The sequence below is a fragment of the Rhinolophus sinicus genome, linkage group LG10, assembly GCF_036562045.2.
Source record: "Rhinolophus sinicus isolate RSC01 linkage group LG10, ASM3656204v1, whole genome shotgun sequence".
NCBI lineage: Eukaryota > Metazoa > Chordata > Mammalia > Chiroptera > Rhinolophidae > Rhinolophus > Rhinolophus sinicus.
In genome coordinates this window covers 39,214,765-39,231,945 of record NC_133759.1, presented here as the reverse complement: position 1 = coordinate 39,231,945, position 17,181 = coordinate 39,214,765, and the positions used below count along the sequence as shown (strand labels likewise).

At 33.6% G+C, this 17,181-nt stretch overlaps 1 protein-coding gene across 3 annotated transcripts in view; it reads right to left on the bottom strand.

Annotated features, from left to right (window-relative positions):
* RASA2 (RAS p21 protein activator 2) overlaps positions 1 to 17,181 on the bottom strand; it is a 102,399-nt gene that overhangs the window by 62,353 nt on the left and 22,865 nt on the right. For all 3 annotated transcript variants that reach the window (XM_074312934.1, XM_074312935.1, XM_074312936.1), the window contains exons 2-4: positions 16,820 to 16,937; positions 12,371 to 12,474; positions 2,300 to 2,394 (exon numbers count right to left, since the gene is read on the bottom strand). In XM_074312934.1, the coding sequence (XP_074169035.1) occupies positions 2,300 to 2,394; positions 12,371 to 12,474; positions 16,820 to 16,937 (317 nt within the window). The remainder of the gene's footprint in view (positions 1 to 2,299; positions 2,395 to 12,370; positions 12,475 to 16,819; positions 16,938 to 17,181) is intronic.

Here is a 17,181-nt window from a genome sequence, read left to right as displayed (position 1 = left end):
CTAACAATCTCTGTTGAAGCCTTTTTATGACCAACAGTACAGAATAGTGAAAGGCAGTAGGGTGCGGTGGTTAGGAGTCTTAGCATCAGACAAGATTCTAAATAGAAATTGTAATCATGGTCCCATCACTTAATAGTGCTGTGACTCTGGAGACATCAATTAACATATGAATTCATTTTCCATATTTGTAAAATGGAAGTAATGCCACCTATACCTCATAATGCTGTTTTGAAGATTAAAAGAGATAATGTATCTTCAGTACTTAATACTGTGCTTGGTATATACTGTTATAATCACTAATAGCAATTATTAGATGGGATTCCTGCTGAACGCAATCTGTCTCGTAGCTTTTTCCTATGTCTCCATCAATGACTCTCATTTACGTGATGTTTTTGTAAAATTTTATAAAATTTATGCAAGTGAACAAATTTATTGACAAAGTAGGATTTGTATGAATCCTAGACTGCTTTCCTATGTTTTCTAGATTAACAAAGTTAATTTAGTATTCCTAGATCAGTTTTGGGGCCAAACAACAACATTCCCAATGGTATATATTAATCTGAAAAGTGTTATGCATTCCTCCCTCCTCCTAAAGTATTTGTCCTTCCAAATTTTATTTTGAATAGTGAACAGCTCTTACTAATTAGGTATCATTTAAGAAAAAAGAGCTGTAGAGGTTAATAAACTCATGGTCATGAAAATAACTCATAGCAAATAAAAAAGTTGACATTATACTTCTATAGAGAATATTCTATAGAGATTTTTCCTTTTTGAGTGTTAGGGCCCTTAAGTCACTTAGCAAATTTACATTGGTCATAAGAAAAAAATGGATTTTAGAAACTATATCTTAAAATAATCCTCAAATTTCATTTTGGATCAAATTCTCAAAGCCTTTTCTTATCTTGTGTTTTGTTAAAATTATTAAAAAAGAAAAACTAGTACTTTAAATTTTTCACATCTGCCTTTTCGTAAAGGTTTATATTAGGGAAATTGCCACCTGATCAAGTGGTGGTAAATAGGCATTTTACACTTGGATAGCATTTAACAGCTTTCAAAATACTCTTAAAGGTATTTCACACAATTCTCACAATCATATGAGTCAACATGGAAACCTTTATTTCCATTTTATAGAAATAAAATTCAAGGTCAGTAAATTAACCACATATGAAAATTAGGACCTAAATTTTCTGATTTCTAGTTTAAGACTCTTTCCACTTCACCACATTGCCTCTCACCTGGATCATTTACCATACTGTATAATTGGGATCTGAATAACAGTTATTGTCAAATGGAAAGAAAAGAACACTAAAATGGGGCACAGTGGAAAAAATGGGAAAAGTTTCCATTGCATCTGGTACTTAAGAAGGTACTTAATATGGCTTTTACATGCCAATACTTAATTTTTTGAGAATTTAATCAAAGACAATGCTTGAGAGGTTATGAGGAAACAGAGACACAGGCACTTTATTTGCAATTATCTGTGGGTGTGTGCACAGCACTTTTTTCTTGTTCTAAACTTCTGTTTGAGTCACAGGGTCAAATTATAGCTTCTTTTAGAGAGGAAGAATTCTGCTTGCAGTTATGCACTCGGGAAATGGTTTCACAATCCTTACTCTATTTTATAAATAAATACGGTTACAAAAAAGAATTCCCTTTAGACAGAAATAACAATTTCTAAAAGCAACTCAGATTTTTCAGAAACAAATAGAAAGTTAAGGTAAATGGCTAAACATCCATCTTTCCTCACATATTAGAATTTGTAACATCTCTTATTTTGGCAAGAGGAAAGAAGAGCCTTAGAAAGAGTAATGATACCCTTTCAAATAAAGAAAAGGTGAACACTAGGAAGGGTGGAGTGTGGGACTAAAGGTTCTGTATTGTGGGCTCAGGCGTGGTTTGAATGAATAACATTTTCCCATGTCTAGTTTATCAGAGTAAAGCAATAGATCAAATCACAGCCATTTAGGGATTCTCTTCAAAGTTAGAATAAAACATATTTTTTCCCTTAAAACTTTCCTCCATCTAAAAAAATTTGGTAATTTGCTACTGTGATTCAAACAAGAGAACTAAGTAAGGAAAAAAATGTCCCCTTAATACAACCTCCCCAAAGTCATGTGTTATTCTTGAATTCATTTGGCCAAGCATTTCCTTTTACTACATATATTACTCAAAGGTCTAGAATATTTACATCAGAATTTAAAATAAGGTGAAATAAGCTCTATGTATATGAACTAGTATAATTCATTTTTCACTCATTTTCTGTGACAATCTCCTACGTCACTGAAGCCTTAATATTTACCTGAACCTCTGAATTGGAGTCAACAGGCTGTAGTGAAAACCAAGTTTCTTTGCCACTGTGGTTACACAAGTCTTCTTTTTTGATGGCTACTTTTCCTATAGGAAACAAGTAAAACAATATGAGGAAACATTTTGTATAATCATTAGCACTGTTATATATAATACTTTGTAGAAAATATTTTAAAATAATTTGGACCTATTGATAGAAAAATACATTTTTATAAAGCATTTTTCCATATTCTAACGAATGAAAAGTGCTTATTTTTCCTTGCCCCTTAGCAGAACCAGAAATTTCTCTGGGTCATTTTGAATCAGGAGATTAGACAAAAATTCAGTTGTATTTATATGCAACTGCATTTTTAATACTTATTCAGAATCATGTTTTCACCTAGAGTACATTCAGTATAAAAAGCGATGTATAATGGTAGTAACAAACTAATCCTGCAAATTCTTAAATGCTATGAATAAACCATATGTTCTATTATATATCTGCATTTAATATGAGTTTCTAAGTCCCAATTAAGAGAAAAATAAAAAACATCATATATCACTAAGAATATTGAAAATTATGGGAGATTAAAACAATAATTTTCTTAAAAGTTTGCTTTTATCAAAATACTTCAAACACTGCTTAAACTGCTTCAATGCATACAAAAAAAATCAAGGCAGTTCCTTAAAGAGTTTCTACCCCTTAGAGAAAGATACAGTACAATGAACAAAGTAGTATGAGAGGAAGAAACAGAAATGCTCTTATTATAATGAAGTATTTGCCATGTTGGTACAAAGCATTTCCTTCCTCAATTCAAGTTTTAAGAAGTAGACAGAGTTTTGCATATGACTGACAACTCATTTGAAGATCCTACACAAAAACTTCAACAAAGGATATACACTCAAGTAAAAAACACTTCCTTTTATTTTGTCAAATAAGAATTTTCATTTTAACTGCCCTAATTATACTTCAAGGGTAGCTTTCACTTATGACCTATCTTGGTCTTTTAGTTCAACATTTGAAAACTTTTAGAAAACGGTAAAAAAATATTCTGTTAAGATGTCAATTTTTGTGTATCAAGTGGAAAGGAAAGTCATGACAGGAAAAAAATACCCACAGAAAAACTATCTTTAAAACTTTATTCTGGAATTAGCAATGATGGCTGCACAACTCTGTGAGCATACCATAAACCACTGCATTGTTTACATTAAAAGGATGCGTTTTTATCGTGTGTGAATTACACCTTAATAAAGCTGTTATTTTTAACCATACTAAAAATTTTGATACGCTTACCTTTCTATTCATGATTTGGAACTCAAACTACAAAGACTACCTATATACTGGGGGTGCCAAAAAAAATGTGTACAAGTGGACACTTTGGTCGACGTTGCTCAAGCAGTAGTTCGCTGTAATCAGAAGTGTCTGGACGCTGATGGTAACCATTTTGAGCACCTCTTGTAATTGCATAAGTCAAAATATGACTTGTATTCATCTTTTGAGAATATATTGAGGTGCAGTTTTCTTTTCTTAAAATGTGTATACATTTTTTGGGCACCTTCTGTATATGCATAATTTTAAGCAAGATATTAAAATACAGTTATATATATTTTCATTATAGTGGTGACTGTATTAATATATAATCCAAAGGTAACTATTGAAAATTCATTAACTATATTTATTAACAAATGAGGCTTAAAACAAGTAAAATTTTAAAATTAATATATTGGCCCTCACAACAAGCATCAACCTTTCCAAATTTATTTTAGATGTATGGGATGGAATCTAATGTGAAGGCCAGAATCTTCATGTGAATATATAGCACTGATAATTCATTCAAATCTTGCAGGAAATGGCACTAGGAAAAGAATATATTTCAGCCTTTTGGGGGTTAAATGTAAGGTTCCAGTAATAAATATACAGATTAAAAGCCAAGTATGGAATTCAAGCATGAAATGGAACATCCAAATATTTTTTATATTGCTGATGGGTTTAGGTTAAGAGCCAACTTATATATATCTCTTGACATGTTTTACCTATAGATTGTATCAAATTCCTGGCAAATCAATGTAATACCAGGAATGGCTTAAGAAACAGAATCATGACAAAGTATTCAATATTGTTTGTCACAAATGATTATGATTATCACAATTCTATCAGGTGGGTCCATCTACCACTGATTTCACACCAGATATAAACTCTAAGGCAATGGATAACAGCTTGTTACATATATACATACATATACGTACAGACAGATCTATACATCTTATTGCTAGAGTTCTTACATTTTTAGAACCACTCACCTCCTTCTTTAAGAATCTCAGTACCTATGTATCTTTTGTGTCCTCTCCCCAGAAAAATGCAGATATTATCTGGCATATAATTTTAAGAGCGTTTACCCACCATCCAGAAATTCACTGGTATGCTCCTGGTTAAGATCCCTATCCTACAATTCAGGATTTTTAGTTTTATACATAATTTATGAATATGTATGTAGATGTACATATGTATGTACATATAATACATACAAACATCACTACAGCAAGCCCCCAACTTAAAAATAGGGTATTTTTTAAAGTTTATTTAGAAATTTACTGGTTTGATTCACTTATTCCTTCAACAAATAATCACACTGGCACTGTGTTTTAAATGGTGATTTGATTTCCAGGCTTCCCTAACCAAAGTCTACTTAACTAATAATGAATCTAAAAACCACAACAGTAATCTACCTACCTATTATATTTATGACTCACAACTCCAAATCACTGGAAATACATCTTCTCTCACAGGTGTCTTCCCAAAAGAGAGAATCCTCTCTTAGTTCACAGGTAAACAAAAAATCCCAGAACCAAGTACCTTCTTCCTCCCATTTCATAACTCCTGTATCCATAGTCATGAAAAGAGTTGAATGATTCTTGTCTTCTAAGAGGGAAACCCTTCTCTGACTAGCTGCATAAATAACCCATTCCTAAGTTCAGAAAAACCTGCAATTTTATTGCCAGCTTTTATTCTTATCAAGTTCCTTTTTAAGATGTCAGTTTGTGAAATGTAAAGATTTATTAATAGTCATGAGACTAGCCTGAAGAAGCAAGGAAGAGCACATGATCCCAAGAAGTCAGAGAAACTGTTATATAAGAACAGAGGAAAATAAAGAAAAACATTTGACATTAGGTATTAGGATACCTGCAATACGTTCAGTACTTTATTGAGCAACATAACATGAAAAAGTCATCAGTCCTAGAAATCAAACAGGGTAGAAATGGGGAAGGGAGGGAGGTAAAGAGAGAAAATGACTGAATAAATGAATGAGAGAAAGGTGGGAGAGTGAAGGGCAGGGGATGCAGAAGAGGGAGAAGAGAGGGACAGGGATGGAAGGGACAAGTTTCTGAAATACAAATAAGGCTAAAAAAATAAAAAATAAAAAGAAAGCCACCCTCATCATTCTTACTTGTTTTGAGATACCCTTAGTTAAAATGGTTAGATGGCAAGTATTGTGAAAGGTAGGTAGCCTGATACAGTGGAAAGAGCACTGAACTGAGGAAAAGCCAGCATTTACTGAACATAGAAGACATTCTTACATATTTTCTGTTTAATCTTCATAACAATCTTGGGTGTAATTACCATCTTAAAGATGAGGAAAGCTGAACGATATTTAAAAACCTGCCCACTAACAAGTGCTAAGCCAGGTTTCAAAACCAAGGTATCCCCGTCATGTTCCTTCCAACACAGACATTAATTTTGTAGCATAGTGTCAATCCTGTTACATGTTAACTATGTGATCTTGGACAGCTTATGTAAACTCTATGTCTCATTTACCTGCTCTGTATTAGAAACAACTTTTAGCTCTAATGATCTTAAAAACCAATTCTGTGACTTCAATGGTCCCAAAGATTGTTTTTGTTTAGTGTTTACTATTTTTAAACAAAGTTAACTCATTACTTCACTAGCCATGAAATCACCCAGGAACAAACTACCCAACAAATTATTCATAGGCACTATTTCATTTTCTCACTGTCCGACAAACTCAGACAGAAAGAGCTTGGAACACAAACACACACACACACACACACACACACACACACACACACACACACACCCCGAGATGCAGTATTAGTTCCTTAAAATAAGACAAGGAGAGGAAACACAAAAAGAATTGCAGGAACTGTGGGCAAAGAAACCATCTTTGTTGGTCTCTAAGTAAAACACACAGCATGTTCTTAGAAATTTCATCCTGATACAGATCACCAGCTGGCAAATCTCAATAGTCCTATTCCTACTTGGACACAAGTAGAAATGGCTGAAAGGGTAAATAAATGTAGTGACAAGTGTGATGGCCTATACAAGATGAAATAGAACCAGGAGACTGAACAAATGCCGGCAGATAGTCAACAACGAAAATTCAGTCAATGGAAACACTTCGCTTCCTCAGTGTATGGGGTTCAGGTGGATACATTTTGGCCTTCATGGCAGACTGGTACGTGAACGGTCTCCTCGGTGGCAGACGGGCACGTGAATGGTCTCCTTGATGGCAGATGGGCACGTGAACAATCTCCTCGGTGGCAGACTGGTACGTGAACGGTCTCCTCAGTGGCAGACAGGCACATGAACGGTCTCCTTGGTGGCAGACTGGTATAGTAACGGTGTCCTTGGTGGTAGACGGGTATATGAACGGTCTCCTTGGTCTATGCCATTGTGTAGTCCCCTCCAGCAGAGACTCTGGGCTTGGCCATGTCACTTGGTTTTGCCAAAGGGACATCAGCAAATATGATACAAATAGAGGCTTAATAAACATCTGTGCAGTAGGGTTACCCTCTTGGAACCCTGACACCACATGGAGAGGAAGCCCCAGATAACAGCCAGCACCAATCATCAGACATACGCGTCAGACCATTCAGCCCAGTCTCCCATACAACTGACCCCTGGTGAGACCAGCAGAAGAACGACCCAGTTCAGTTTGGCCCAAACTGACAACCCACAGGATCATCAATAAATAAATATATGGTTGCTGTATTAAGCCACTAAGTATTGGAGTAATTTGTTACATAGCAATAGATAACTGATACAGTACCTAGGAAAACAGACACTAAGGCAGATTTTAAACAGTAGGTTAAACTTAAGAGCTAAATGACAGCAGAAATTGCAATTCAGAGTTGGAAAAGACAACTATCTTAAACTCAGCCTTATTTTATAGATGAAATGGGCCTAAGAAGGTAAAGTGACTTGTTTAAGGTCATATAGCTAGTTGGTGGTAGTAATGACAGGAATTCAAGTCTCTGATAACCTAGTAAAATTCTCTTATCAAATGTTGTTCTAAACCAAGGGGGAAGAAAAAAAAGTTGCCTAAGTCTACTAAGATAATCAAAGTTTAGTTGTTTGAGCCTAGATTCCTCTGAAAACTAAAATAACTAGAAAATACACATTAAGAGATAAAATATATATGTTTTACTTTTAATGTTATTAGGATCTTTATTAGAATTGGAAATACATAAAGATTTTCTTTTCTCTTTTTCTCAATTTTTAAGAGAAGACACTATACTTTAAGACAATATATCACACAGTAAAAGACTTCTAAAGCTTTAATTTTACAATTTCTTATCTTTTGATAAAATGTTTCCTAGGCCTCAAGTTTTTAATTAATCCATAATTGATCTTTTGCACTAAGTGTCCCTGCCATATAAAGATGCCTAATGTGAAAAATTATGCTCCATATTGATAACAGTTATAACTTCTGGGAAGGGGACTAGAAGGGGATTAGGGGATTAGTGGTAAAAATTAATTAGGATTATCTGTAATACTATAATTAAAATATTTTTTACAAAAAGAAAAATACCTATATATTACTTACACAATTAAAAATAAAAACCAAATAAGCACTTAAAGCTATATTCAACCAGTACACATTCTCAGATCTCTAGCTCAAATTTCATTTCCAGAAAATGCCATGGTACTGTTTAATCTACAATTGGACAACTGAGAGTTATAAAATTAAAAAAGTAAAACAACAACCCAACTTTATGAGTTAATGAACTACAAAAATGTAAATATTTATAAATGAAAACATTCAATTTTCAACTTTAAATCAAAAATTTTCAATCCTTTAAATCAAAGCGTATGTGTGTATTGTGTTTACTTAAATAATAATTCCTTTGTGTAAAGGAAAAAAAATTCCCCCTAATTATAGAAATTTTATCTACTAATAAGAAAAACTTGTTTGACAAAAGTTCTCGTACAAAGTTACGGTTTTCTGATACCAATCCACAAAGAATTGGTTTTTACTTAAAATTATTTTACTTAAAATAAAATTGATTTTTACTTCAAAAACACACACAAAACAAAGGCAACTTTTGGAAATCATACTTATAAACCTCAACTCAAAGCCTTTTCAAGAAATGATAACTATTATATTATGTGTAAACAGACAATAAAAATTACAAAATATTTTCTTAGAAAGACGTGACAGTCAATCCAAGATACACTCTCTCAAGGCCTGCTAAGAATCACCAGCAGCCTCTACCCAATCCTTATCCTACTCTACCTCTCTCTGCTTGTTGACATTAAAAGACCTCCTTGCTGTCAATGGTATTAATCTCTCCTATCTTTCCATCTTCCTGATGTACCTTATTCATCTTCACTGAAGCCTCATTTTCCCTGCAACACACTCCCTACCTTCTCCTAGGGAAATGTCATTCATTCCAGCAGGGGATTCAAGTATCACTTAATACTAATGACGCTCAAATCCAGATCTACAGCCCTTCTAAGTCTCAGATTTGTATTCCCAACAGTCAACCAAAGATGTTCCACCAGATGTCCCCAAGGTAATACAAATTTAATGTTTGAAACCAAAGTCATTCTCTCCCCTAACCATCCCTCACTCAAAACTGAAGGCTCCTAAAACAAAAACCAGAGCAAACAAAAAACTGAATGCTCCTGCTGTGTTCCTTATCAGTTAATTACAGCCATACTAACAAGGCATTTTTAACTCTTGTCCTTCTCACATCCTCTTTGTCCCCTTAGTCCCCATATCCTACTTGAAGCTACTCCTGTGAAGTACGTTTCCTCATTTGCATTTCCACTGCCTATTCATCTCCTGTGGTAATAGCTTCCTGGTTGGTCTCTGCCTCTAATCTCTCTCTAAACTATAAATTATAGATTACATGCTTAAAGCATATATATATATATATATATATATATATATATATATATATATGTATTTTCATGTATATATATTTTAATACATGTGTGTATACGAGTATATAGTTATATATAATTACATATAATATACTTTATGTAATCAATAGACATTTAGTTTAGTTTGAAAGCTACTGTTTAGACCACAGGAAGTTGTTAAACTACAAACGTATATATGTATATATAGTTATATAAAATTTTTAAAAGGTTCCTCACTTTTAAAAGGCTCAACACTACTATCTATAGGATAAAGTCCAAATTGCTTAGCATGGCCTTTAGGGTCCATCACAATTTGACCCCAATTTATATTCCCAACTTCACCTTCTACCACCTTCCTCCTAAGCAATTTATATACTCCAGCAGATACACCACAAATATGATTCAATTTTTCTCCTCTGCTTCTGCCAATCCCTATTACCTTGAAACTTCTTCCTTTTTCTTCCTAGGTAGTCTGTTAATCTTTCACCAACCAAAATGATCTGTTCTCCCCTCACGCTCGCAAGTGCTTTGTTCCTATCTCCAGCACAGAACCTATCATATTAGTACTAGAGTACAAATCTACCTCTCTGACAGCCTAGAAGCAAACTGAGTCTTATTCGTCTTAATATTCCCATCCGTTGTGTGCCACATAAAAGTGTTTGTAAATGTTTGCTTAACTGAATTGAGGATGGAGCCTCAGGAAAGATCTCTAATTAAGGGTTTGCTAGAAAGAGAAGAGTCTTCATATAAGTAAAGAAGTCAGAAGAACAAAACAGCTAAGAAAATACAATGGCATTAAACTGTATTTTCCTTGGCTTTCAACAAGTTAAATAAGCAATCAAAGAATGAAATGTGACACAGAGACAGATGAGCATTAAAAACTGTGAAATGCCTATTGTGACAGAGAAAAAGTATTTGCTATGAATACAGCTGACAATAGCTAACATTTAATAATATGTCACAAAATAATATTGAACTTCAAATATAATTAAATATATATACATACATATATATGATATGGTCATGGGATATGGAGTACAGCATAGTGAATAGTCAATGGTATTGTAATAGCTACGTATGATGTCAGAGGGGTAGCTAGCAGATTGGGGGTGGTGATCACTTTGTGAGGGGTGTAAATGTCTAACTATTACATTGCTTTGTACATCTGAAAGTAATTAAAAAAATTAACATATTTGATAAATAAAGATGCATAAGAATAAATAAAAGATACAATTCCAGCCAAAATAATGGGCAAAAAAATGAAAAACCAATTTATAGGAAAAAAATGGAAAAGACTAATACATATGCAAATTCCTCAAATTCACTGATAAACAAAAAAAAACACAACAAGTTAAAAATTAAATATTATTTTTCACCTACCAAATTGTAAACATTTTTCAATGGTAATACCCAAGACTGACGAGGGTATGGTGAAATGGTTAATGTCCATGCCATATTTGGGAGAATGTACATTAGTACCATATTTCTGGGGCCAATGTAAGAATACATATAGAAGGAACCCTAAAAACATCCATACCCTTTAACTCAATATTTTCACTTCTAAAAATTTATCCTAAGAAAAATGGACAATTTTGCAAAAATTAACAAATTAAAATGCAAAAATTAACACAGAAGGATGTTTATAGCAGCATCATTTAGACCACCAAAAATCTGGAAACACAAATGTTTATCAACAAAGGAGTAGTTAAAATAATACATTTCTATATAAAAGATACTATATAACAAGCATTTTTGAAAAATATTTACTAACACAGGAAAAGGATCATTAGATGATATTAAGTAAAAAAGGAAAAAACTGAGTAAGTAGTACAATGTAATAATATAAACATATGGAATAAAGAATGGGAAAAATATACAAATTATTAACTGTAGTTACTTACTCCTTTGCAGTCACTAAAATTATGTTAAGTTTCATAATTCAAACATGTTTTTTAAAATATGTTATTTGACTTTCTCTAAAATGATTTTTGCAAATTTCAGAAAATGGTTTGTCAGAAAAATGTAGAGGCCAGGTTACAGAGATTTAAAAAGAAATAAGTAGCAAGCAGAAAAGGGATACAGACCATTTGTTAAAGAGTCAAATAGCAAAGGAGAAACAAATTAGATGGTGGTGAAGAGGACTAAGACAACATAAAGCTTAATCATTTAAACTGATGGAGACTTGAGCATATTTGAAATCAGAAAGGAGAGATGCAGATGATGAAATTAAGAATACTAAAAGGGGAGAGGATAATACATGTTAAATTATACATCTCTACCTGTTATTAAAATACAAAGATAGTGGTGCAAAGACCATGAATGCAAAAACACATATTTGGCCAGTTAGCTTTGCTGTAGTCCACCCAGCCTCAGACAGTTGTTTAAAAAATAAACAACTTTGGGGGGATCAAATACAGTGATCTTTGTATAAAAACACCTTTGAACCATTCTACAAATATTAGGTTGGGTGCAAAAGTCATTGCCGTTTAAAAGGTTAAAAATACTTGCAAAAACCACAATGCACCAACCTAATACATACTGAACATTTACTAAATGTAAGGCACTCTGAGTGACGGCCTCTGCCTTCACAAGTATCATATTCAACTAGAGAATCTAGACATCAAACAACAAACTGATGAACAAGCATAATGAGAACTACGGAAAGGAACCCATCAGGTACTATGGAAACATAGGACACTGTAACAAGGAGGGATCAGTCATGACATTTCCCTGAGGAAGTGTCACCAAAGTTGAGCATACAAATTAAAAATCAGATTCACAAATGAACATGAAGGCTAGAGAAAACGATTAGAAATGTTGAACATATATTACTTTGTTGTTTTCAACACTTTACACTTAGAAAAAGAATGAACATAAACACCAATGTTGTGATTAAAGATAGTTAAGTATACCACATACCTATACGAAGGTCTCTTTGTAAAACATTCTTATCATAAACGTAGAAAGACAAATACTGGAAAGCTCTTGGAATCTCAAAGTAAAATTCTTCACTGAAAAATGGGCTAGAGAGAAAAGGAGGAAAGTTAATTATTTTAAATTTAACAGTGTCCTCAAATAATATTTTCAATAAAATAAATTAGACTAGAATACAGTAAGAAAAGCTTCAAAAGCTCCAAAGTAATCCCTGATGCTAAGTTTCAACTAAATCCTGTACAAACCAAGCTGAACTCTGAAAGGACCTCAACTGCCAGGTTGACCTCTAAACAAACAGCTTTTCAGGAGTGCTGCAGACAGAAGACCCAGTAATTGCCTAGCCTAGGTCATGCCCACCTAAAGTGGACACAAATGAGAGAGGAGGACACTGTCAATCACACCATCATCATCTTAGAAATATGTAAAACTATATTAATCACAATACATAACACCTAAAATGGATGTTATGTAGTTACTTTAAAATACATTTAAAAAATCAAAACAGGTTATTTTTAAATCAATTTTACTGAGGTATAAATTACATATAATAAAATCCAATTTAAAGTATAAAGGTTAATGACTTTTGATAAATTTATAAACTGTGCAGCCTCCATCTTAATTAAGATATGGTAACATTTCTATATCCCCATAAAGTTCCCCCATGCTCTTCTGCAGTTACCCCACCATAAATGCCACAGGTAATCTGTGATCTATTACTATAGATCCGGTGTAGAATTTTATACAAATGGAATCAAATAGTATGTACTCATGTCTAGCTTCTTTCATTCAGCTTAACATCTATGAGATTTTTTTCCATTTTCTGTGTATATCAGTAGTTCATTTGTTTCAACTGCTGTGTAATATTCCATTCATGAATATTCCACAATCCATTCTCCTATGATGTCATTTGAGTTATTTCCAGTTTGGGCTATTAAAAATTAAGCTGCTATGACCATTTTTATACAAGGCTTTTCTTGGAAATATGCTTTCGATTCTTTTGGGTAGGTAACTAAGAACGGAATTGCTGGGTTAAAGGGTAGGTGAAATTTTAATTTATAAGAAACTGCCAAACTGATTTCCAACCACTTTACATTCCTACCAGCAATGTATGAGAGCTCCAGTTGCTCCATATTGTCAACTTTTGTTATTGAAAGTGTTTTTAAAATTAGCTATCTAGTGCATGTGACATAAATTTATACACCTGTGTAGTCTCTACTCCAATAAAGATATAGAACATTTCTGTATCTCCCCAGAAAGTTCCCCCTCCATACTGTCACAGGAACTAGTGATCTGATTTTTATCTTGATACATTATGTTCAAGAATATATAGTGCCAGAAATGGTTTCAAACGGCATTTCCCTGATGACTAATGATGCTGAATATCGTTCATGTGTGTGTTGGTCACTTGTGTACGTTCTTTTGTACATGTGGGTTTTCACCACATATTTTAAACTGGGCTTTCTTATTATTTTTTTTTAAATAAATTCTGGATACAAGTCCTTTTTCAGAATATTTTCTCCCAGCTGTGCTTGCAATTACACTTTCCTAATAGTGTCTGCTGAAGAGCAGAAGTGATTTTGATGAAATCCAGTTTATCAATTTTCCTTTTATGACTTCATCTTTTTGCATCTTAAGAAATCTTTGCCTACTGCCAAGTTGCTAAGGTTTTTCTCCTATAAAATAGCTTATTTTATAAGTTCATTTTATGAATGCTATTTTGATATTTAAATTTTTCTACGAAGACATAAATCTCTGAGATGCCAGTGAATATCTTTTGTCAAGAGTTCCTCTTTCCTGAGACTGTTTAAAGAACAAAAAGCGACTTTGAAAATGTCACCATAAATGCAATCTCTTTAGGATGTCACAATCTAAAGAGAAAGTAAAATGCTTTCTGACTGGCCAGCAAACAGCTGACTTAGCTCTTGAGCTGTTATAATGCCTGATCAACTTCTGTCAATATTTTTCATTTCCAATGTAACCAAAGTAAACTTTTAAAAGTTGGTCTGTCAAAATAAGTAGAATCTTCTAAGTAGTCTCAACATAGAAACTGATATAAAAACAACTATTAGGCAAAGGCATGATGTGTTTAGGTATTTTTCTCCTTTGCATCATTTTATAAACAATTAGAAGATGGAGAATTTTCTTCATATATCATATATCCACATTCAAGTATTATTTTTAAAACACATTCTAAAGCCAAATAAGAATAACATGAGCATTAGCCATGAAGTGACCTATATGACTGCACCACCCAGATCTCAATGACCTAACTGCTACATCTGGGTGCCCACATCTTCATTTTATAAATTAATTAATTAACTAATCAATCCATTTGAAGAAAATTTCTCCACAAGGTTGGTAGAAAGTAATGACTAGACTTACACAGTTTTTAAAACTGTGTTTACCACTGATGGTTACCACTACCCTATGAGCCTGTGTATGACTCCCAAGAGAATTCCTGGTGTGGGGACGCGAAGCCCCAGGCACAGGCAGGACCGCTATTACATACCACCTACTTCTTAAAAGGATTGAGGGAGAGATTTAGGAGCTGGAGATTCCTCATGTGACTCCTACTTACCCATTATGAAAATTCTATATCCAGACTACCTATAAAAACTATAGTATCCAGAACCCAAAAAATATCTAAGTGGTATCTACTGACTTTTGACTTAACAGCTAGCTTACTTACTACAATATCCACAAGGGTAGAAAACACCGAAATGAAAGCAAGGTGAGCAAGCATTTATACTACAGATTGTTTCAGCCTACTCTACAAGGCAAAATGCTAGGGGGCTCCTAGAACACAAGCATCTAGTCTAACACACACGTAGTCTATATTGAAATGACCTAAGGTAACCACTGCTAGCTTTAAAATATCTTCCAAGTTGCTATGCATCTAGAAAAATAATTTAAGATGGGTAAAAATAATTGGTCTTATCATTTCATTTCCCCCAACACAGACAGTTGGAAAGGCAAGGGTTAAAAAAAAAAAGTAAGCTAATTTTAATTATTCACTTACAAGGCTACATATTAGAAACTACTGTAAGTATTCAATTTATGGACAATCATCGATTTTTGTGTGATATGGAATCAGCGTACATTAAGTAACAAATTGAGATTTAAATAGTTTCAGGTCCCAATCTTAGTTTTGCTTCTAAGTTCCTTTATTACATGCACAAATTATTCAGCTTTCCAGTGACTCAATTCCATCATCTATAACATACAAATTACAACAGAATTCTAACACAACAGGGACAAGGTGATTTATGACTGAAGATGTCAAGTATATTACTTTAAATCTTTTTGGGTTACTAAAGTATTTTCAGCTTTATACAATGCCTTTCCTATGAAGAACTCAACAGATATTCAAAATTATAAATACTGATAATAAAGACAAAGGGGAAAACTTCAGAGGAAAAAAAGGCAAGTGTAAAGGGAAAAGATATTTTAAAAAGCATTAAAAAACAGATACCTGAAATACAATTTACGTAAGTCACGACACTCAATATTTCAGCCACCACATGTTCATCCCAACAACTCTTGGTGCCCTTGTTCTGACTCTTCTCTCTGAACAAGACTGCACCCTTCCAGCACAGCTCTGCACTGGAGAGTCCATAAACGCTACTAGAGTGCAGAGGTGGCACAGTTCACTTTTGTGAGTTAATATTTATACTATGAAACTCTCCAAGTGCTATTTATACTTTCAAAGATGAGAAATCTACCGAAGAGTTCATTCCCTTACAATGCCCTACTTGTATAAACCATAAGATTTTATTTATTTTCAAGAGAAACAAAATAATGATATACTTTGAGAAAAGTTCAAACGAATGGGCAAAATTTAGCCTAGAGAACAAACTGAAGTATATGATAGTTGTTTCAAAAAACTTGAATGCGTCATGTGAGGGATGGATTAAACCTGTTCTCTAGAAATCCAAGGGACAGAATTAGGAACAATTAAGGGACATTTTGAGGCAATGAAAAACTACATGAAAGTAAGCGCTGTATCTATCCTGCTTTTGTGGATGTATTAATAAATAGAACCCAGTAAGTTCCTGGCATATAGTAAGCTCTTCTTTTAATAGATATTAATCGACTAAATTTAAGAGCTTCTAGGAGTCAGAATAGTTTCAAGACCAACCAGGCTGCTTAGGAGGCAGTGAACTCCTTGGTCACTGGTACATTATCAAGCAAATGACAGATGACCACCTATCAAGGATATTTGTCAGAAGGAACCAAGTGTAAGGCAGTTAGTCTAGTTCAGTGAACATTAAGGCTCCTTCAAACTCTGAGATTCTATAATTCTAAAGATAAATTCAGACTGTAAAAGAAAAATAAAAGTTTCATATGAAGAAAGTCTTTTGATGAAGCCTGGAAAGTATATAAAAATCAATCCATACATATCATATCAATGATAATTTATCCATTTTTACAAACCTTAAAGATTTTTCAACAACTTGGGTACGATAAACTTCTTCCTGATCCAAATTTATGGTGCAGAAACAATCTCTCATTTTGTTGGGTCCAAGATATGGCAATAAATTTTTTGCTTCACCTGTTGGCACAAAAAATGAAAATTGCTGTTAAATATCACCAGCTGCCTCCTGCTAAGCCTCATACAGGATGAATCCATCCAAAAGAACATGGAAGATGCAGCACAGAAAAAAAATTAGTATTAGAGAAAGACGATGATCAACTTGCTCTAAAGGCATCTGGTGAGAGTGAAGGAGGAGCTGTGCGTGAAGGGGCCTGGGAGGGCGTATGACATCACTGCATCCATGCTCCGAGAAAGGGGCAAT